General features: G+C 40.9%; 2 protein-coding genes across 2 annotated transcripts; one reads left to right on the top strand and one right to left on the bottom strand.

Moving 5' to 3' along the window:
- Positions 1-337: 337 nt before the first annotated feature.
- On the bottom strand, positions 338-3106 carry LOC125189652. Its single transcript, XM_048086907.1, has 3 exons — positions 2725-3106; positions 2162-2633; positions 338-654 (listed from the first exon to the last, which is right to left on the bottom strand). The coding sequence occupies exons 1-3, from the start codon at positions 2863-2865 to the stop codon at positions 338-340; spliced, it is 930 nt and encodes a 309-aa protein (XP_047942864.1). The 5' UTR covers positions 2866-3106.
- A 671-nt stretch (positions 3107-3777) lies between these two features.
- On the top strand, positions 3778-6393 carry LOC125189651. The gene is made up of 3 exons (XM_048086906.1): positions 3778-3816; positions 4996-5183; positions 5479-6393. Exons 1-3 carry the CDS (start codon positions 3778-3780, stop codon positions 6239-6241), a joined length of 990 nt encoding a protein of 329 aa, XP_047942863.1. The 3' UTR covers positions 6242-6393.
- Positions 6394-7014: the final 621 nt, after the last annotated feature.

Below are 7014 nucleotides of genomic sequence, written 5' to 3'. Positions count from 1 at the left end.
TAGCAATTCAACCTTAATTGTTGAGTTTAATTTAGCCATCAACAATCATGGTAGAATTGTCAAAAGTCTCCCGGATTTAGTCTTATAGAGAAGTCTTCTTCATCGATTAGAGTATATACAAATACAATTATATAATTGTATTTGTATATTTTAAAATTGAAACAATTGAAAAAAAAAAGAAATAAAGGAAAAGGACTTGAGCCCAACTTAAATTTAAAATTTAAGTTGGGTTGCCTACGTATCCTTAATGCTCAATTACATTAAGGAATCAAAGTCCACGTAGTTCTCTTACCTTACTTACCTATTCGGCAATCGGCGGTAGACCTCCCACTCCACCTCATTGTTCTTCTTCTTCTTCGTCGGGGTAGTAGTCTTGGGCGGTTTGTACTTGGGTGTTCCAATCTAGCTCTTGATCTCTAATGTCAGCCGAACACCAATCGTCAAGTAACATGGTGGCTTCCATATTTTGGCCGGATAGTCTACTTCTTCTATCGTCCAAGACGTTGCCTCCAACACTAAAAGCGGACTCGACGGCGACAGTGGAAGCCGGAATTGAAAAAATCTCCTTGACCATTGATGCAAAGATGGGAAAATCTTTCTCATGTGTTCCCCACCAATCGAGGACATCGATTTGGTTGGGAACGGGACCTTCATCTTCATTCAAAGAAAAGCGTGAGTCAAAATATAAATCTAACTCACTTACCGTACTCCTTGCCGACAAACTGCCGCTGGTGGTGTAACCGTATAGGTCGGCCAATTGGGATTGTGCGTCGGGGTCATCAACTTGAAAGAACCCAAAACTGTGTTGTTGATGAGGGGTGGGTCGTTGTCTCACTTGGTGGATACTGTTGTACTTGACTTCGTATTCGGCAAAGAGAGTTCGCAACTCAAACTCAAATGCATGTTTGATGACGGAGAGATTGGGGAGGTTTATTTGGAATGTTTCGGACAAACGTATGTTGTTGTCCTCATTGACTTCGGATTGCAAATCCCGAAGTGGTTGAAGATCAATAGAACTCAAATTGTTGTAATAAAATTCTAAAATCTTCAAGGTACCGACCAATTTCCATTTCGGATCCAAAACCTTTGCAATCAAAAACACCGTTGGAATCTCACTGAAATACTTAAGCCATTTGTCAATCATATAATATAAAACACACATCAACTCAGGATTTGTAATGGAATTTTTCATAGCCGTCTTAAAACCAAGTGATATATACATGCAATGCTCTAAAACACGAACAAATGTGCAATAATAAACACCCGATAACTCAACAGTCGCATTTTTGAAACCTTTGAACAATTTAAACAAACTCATGCTTTGCTCCCAACATGCATGCGATAAATATAAATCAGGAACGGGATAAGTCCTAAAAAAATCAATCAAATAATCTATATGCTCCAAAGTAGAGTTCAAACAATCATATGTGGAGTTCTATCTAGTAGACACATCAATTGTAAAATTTGTGTACCTGATCTTCTTTTGATGACAATATTTCTTCCAAGCCTTACCAATGTGAGGCTTCCAATAGATCAAATTTACGGCAGTTCTAATAGGATCAACATGTTTTTGCCACAAAGAAAGAGCTTCTTGTACACATAAATTTAAAATATGACAAATGCATCTTTGATGAAAGTACTCACCAGTTATAACCGGGGCACAAGCCGCAATTAAGTCGGCAATACTTGCAGTGTTAGCGGTTGCATTATCAAAACCAACAGAAAAGACCTTATTGCACAATCTATATTCATTCAAAACTTGAATAATTAAAGCAGCAATTGCGGGTGCGGTGTGTGGCGTAGGAAATTATCTAAAACCAATCAAACGCTTGTGCAACGTCCAACTATTGTCCAAAAAATGACATGTAATGCCCATATAAGAATTTCTTTGAAAAGCATCAGTCCACACATTAGAGCAAATGTTTACTTTGTGACCCAAGTTGGACAAAAAACGTGTTACTTCTTTTTGCTTCTCAAAAAATTGTCTGTTGTTAGATCTTTGATGTGAAGTTGCGGGTATTCTTTTAGCACCGACATTAAAAGCAGTTTGCATAGTAACTTCATATTTTTTGTCATAAAAAAATTGAAAGGCAATTCATTGCAGCCCATCTAACCATAGCATCTTGAGCGACTTTATGAGCATATTTAAAAAGAGGCGTACCTGTTGTTTCAGACGCACCGGACGGGAAGTTTAGTTGGGTTTGGGATTTGGCGGTCCCATATTCGATCGGATGCTTTGCCTTTAAATGACGATGGAGAGTACCATAGCCCCCACCGGCAAAAAAGGGGTAGGATTTATCGCAATAGTTACAATATGCGACAAATTCATTGGTCTCTTTTTGAGTGGTTCCATCTAGTACCGGGACTTTTTTATAATGTTTAACAAAAGTATCCGATTTCAAGGCCTTCTTATTAGCCTTACCCCGCTCGGTTTGAGTTTCAGGAGGAGGAACCGCTTCATCATTTTCACCAACTTGTCCGGCGCTCGTCGGAGGATATTGTGCAGATCCTCCACCATTACCACCGTCGTCGTCGGATGATAAATTCACGTTACCATAAGAGTGATAAGACTCGTAACCTTCGGCGCCGCTCATGTTGCTAAGTACCATGGCAGCCCTATGATATTCTTCGGCCTACAAATATTATATATAAAGTTATAAACGGTATAAATAATGTATAGTACCAAAAATAAGAATTTGTAAAATTAATATTTGAACAACTTACTTGCAAACGCATAGCGGTTTGTTGGGAAACCTCATCCATAACCTCACGACGACTAGGGCGCCTTGATTTCCGACGACCACTTTGATCTTGGTCTTGGGCAATTCCCTTGCCCCGATCACCACCACGACGAGATGAAGACATTTTTTGCAAATTGAAAAATAAAGAGAGAGTATAACAAGAGTAGTGAGGGATGACCGGATGATTATGATAGACAATTGAAGTAAATTATAAGAACAATTTGCACAAATATAGTAAACAACTTGAACAATTAGAGAGAATGGAGATAGAGATGAGAGAAATTGTGAGATTGAGAAGAGAAATCCTTGTTAACACAAGAATGGGGTGAGTAGAAATGAAGGGGAGAGGGGGTATTTATAGGAGAAAAAATCAGATTTAATAAAAATAAAAAATAAAAAATAAAAATTTGAATTTTCGAAAATTTGAAACCGGCCGGTTTACCGCCTGAACCGCCGGTTTCTTGCCGGTTTCTGGCCGGTTCTGACACGAAACCGGCGGTTTCTAACCGTTCTGCCACCCTACGCTGCAACCCTACGCCTAGACCGCCTGAAAAGCTGCCGGAACCGGCGGTTTCTGGCCGGTTCCAGACCAAACCGGCGGTTTGGTCGCCGGTTTCCTGCCACCCTACGCCTGCAACCCTACGCTGCCACCACCTGCCGCCTGAAAAGCTGCCGGAACCGCCTAACCGCCGGTTTCCGGCGAACCGCCGGTTTCTAACCGGCGGTTTCTAACCTGAACCGGCCCACCTAAACCGCCGACTCCTATCCGGTTCCGAACCGCCACCGCGGTTCCGGTTCACAGTTCCGAACCGCCGGTGACGGTTCCGGGCCGGTTCGGTTTGGTGACGTCTACTAATACCATATATATATAGTAATAACTTTATTAGCTGGGGGGCCCAGTGGCCCCCCAGGCCCCACAGTGGCTTCGTCATTGGGTTTAACTGCTGCTTGCAGATTTTGGCAGTGATGCTAGAGGTCGTTAGGGACCGCTCCAAGGAAAGCCAATACATCAACGAGGAGAGCCCATGATCCTTAAATGGATGCTATTTCCTACAAAAGAAGAGAAATAGAGAAAGTAAGAAAAATCAATTATTGAGTTTAAATGGATTTGGGAGAATCCAAAAGCGAATCAATACGCAGATTTGATAGAGTAATAAAGGGAGGAGATTTATCTCCCCATCTAATCGTAATCTTTGAAAAGATATTGCCAAGTGGACATTTAATGCACCAACAAATCAAGGTCTCAAATTTGGAGGGGGATCATCTGCTATTCTAAATAGGACAGCAGGAGCGACGATTAGACACACCAATTAAAATAATCAAATAATAAAATAAATTGAATATGTATATACTATTTTAATGTTGTATTAGACACTGCTGTGCTATTTAGCACAACATAGGATCCCAACCCCTCAAATTCTCCATCAAATACCAAAATGCTTTTTGGCTATAGGATCACCAAAAAGAGCAAATATCTCTAACATACAACCAAACCTCCCCTAAGTTAAACCTCCCCCAAATTTAAACTCCCTCTCCACTTGCATAGCAACTTGCAAAGGATCGGCGAGTATATAAACCCCCAAGCGTTTCAACTTTAGGCCATCCAATCACTATGAAACATTACAAAAATTCTCATCACACACGTACAGAATAAAGGAGTACTAGGAGGGAGAGTTGCATGTAATCGTAGGATCAAGGCCTACAATCCAACAATACTTTGTTCCCACATCAAAAGGTAAAGACCGAGCCTTTCTTTTCTTTCATCTATGTACAAGCATGCATATACAATTTCGAACATAGAATCTGCTCAAATTTTGAATTTACAACACCTAGCCTAATAGTAAGTTTCACAGGGATGTATTCAAATCATTTTCATATCTTTTGTCCTTTTTCCTTCTTAATCCTAGCCCCACGATTTTGTCATCTGACGGTTAGATTAATGCCACGTGTCATTTAATAATGCACATTTTCATTCTAATAATGCACAACGGTTAATAATGCAACATTATAGACTAATAATGCACATTTTCATTCTAATAATGCACAACGGCTAATAATGCAACATTATAGACTAATAATGCATTGATCACAACCATCCAGTTCAAGGATCCTACGGCTGAGATTAAGAAGGAAATAGGACACTTAGGGTGCAAAGGAGCCTAACGCAAGTCTTCCAAATTACAAGAAATGCTAAAGTAGATCCTAAAACCGTGAAAACCCAAAATGAATTCTATAATAATCAAAAAAAGGTTAGAGAGTTTTATCTTGGGAGCACACTTCTGCCGGGGATCTGTCAACAGCTCCGGCGGCAGAGCTGGAAAGAGATGAGGGCGGCGGCGTGAGCAGGAGACGAGAGGGAGAGGAGAAGGAGAGAGAAAAGAGAAGGGACAGACCGACGGAGGAGGGAGAGAGAGACGCCGTCAGAGGCGGCGGCGGCAGCAGGTAGTGAGGGGAGAGCTTCTCTCATTTTAGTTGGGGTAAATAGCGAGGGAGATGATGAATGGGTATTTAGGTGTGGGTTCTTTTATTTAAGTGTTGATGGGCTAACTTTTTATTTGGGATAAGTGAGTGGAAGAATTAAATCCGAGCAAATAATTAATGTTGCAGTACATAATTTGAAGAGTCCCAAATTTGAGATTTAATTACTTGGGCTGAAAATAAAGGGAAGCCTTGGTCCAGTTTCGAAATTAGAATTTATTTAGAAGAAATTTAATAATTCGCTTCTACGTATCACAAGGAGCTCTACGCCATCGTCGAAGCTGTGCTATACATGGAGCAAGGTACCATCCAACAGTGCCCTCGACAAGGCTCATGAGATTAAGCCAACAAGTGATATACAATCTTCTGGTTTGGAAGAAAAAACCTTGCTTTCTGAGAACTACATCCTTGGTAATGTTTTTATTGAAGGCACTCAAAAGCAATTAGAAAGTGGAAGCCAAAGCATACTTTCTACGAATGAGATTTGTGTTTTGTTGAACGAGGACACAGATGAGTCCATTGAGGATGCGAAGGATGATCACTCAGATGAGAATGGGCTTCTCTCGGTGCAAAACTTCTTCAATTACACTAAGGGTGAAGGAAAACAATTGTTCCGCGAGCTGGACAGAGAGGGCGAGTGGCAAGTTACACGGGATTTGCAGGGTGGTGATGTTGCAAGAATGAATCATCGATCAACATTGCTCAACGGTGATGCACGGTTGATCCCGCCGCGCAATGACACGCTATATTTGAATGTTCTTGGACGTGTTGACAAGCTATCCATTTTAGTGCCGAACTTTGATAATCACATTGGCCCTCCTTTGATGATTTTTGATAGGGATGAGGAAGGGAGACGCTTCCCTATTCGGTGTGCGTTTGATCCAGGAGGGAATAGCTCGCCAAACCTTTTGTGTAGCTCTTCATTGTGTCGTGGTTCCCACCTTGAGGACAAGGCGAATTTTAATTGCAGAAGAGTTGATACGAGATATCTCTATGAATATTCCCTATACCCTATTATTTAGTTAGTTATTGATTTAGCATATCTTTCCCATATTTTCCCATATTATCTCTTAGGATCTTTTGTCTTGCTCATTAAGTTAGTATCCCTATTATAAATAGGGTTATTGTTATTATCATTATTCAATCAAGAAATACAATTACTTTTATCTTATAATTACACTTATTTCAATTCGGTATTGATTTGGTTTGATCGACGGGCAAAGCTTCCGCGACTACCTCGTCTACCTTTTATCCCTCCGACGATCGCCTCTGCGACGCCGGAATCTTGTTAAGAGAAATCATCTCTTAACAATGCGAATCTGGAGGATCAGGGGGCTGCGTCGGTTGGTGGGTATCTGGGGGTGGCTGGTGGAAGTAGGGTTGAGGCTGATTGTTGAAGTAGGTTTATGCTGTTGGTTGCCACGGCAAGACGTACGGCGGCGTAGGATATTGCAGCGGCGCATATGAATCGTGTAGGTGAACAAGCGTTGTTATTCGTCCATCACGTCCAACTTCTTGTTTATTCTGTTGCAGGCAACCAAAATCTGGTCACATAGGTAAGATAGATAGATTTCATCATTGGTATGAGCCATGAGTTGCGAAGATGAAAGCACCAATTGTTAAGAGATGATTTCTCTTAACAAGATTCCGGCGTCGCAGAGGCGATCGTCGGAGGGATAAAAGGTAGACGAGGTAATCGTGGGAGCTTTTCCTGTCGATCAAACCAAAATCAATACCGAATTGAAATAAGCGTAAAAATAAGATAAAGGTAATTGTATTTCTTGATTGAATAATG

Source organism: Salvia hispanica, chromosome 5 (genome assembly GCF_023119035.1).
Source record: "Salvia hispanica cultivar TCC Black 2014 chromosome 5, UniMelb_Shisp_WGS_1.0, whole genome shotgun sequence".
Lineage (NCBI taxonomy): Eukaryota > Viridiplantae > Streptophyta > Magnoliopsida > Lamiales > Lamiaceae > Salvia > Salvia hispanica.
This window is presented reverse-complemented; position numbering and strand designations above follow the sequence as displayed.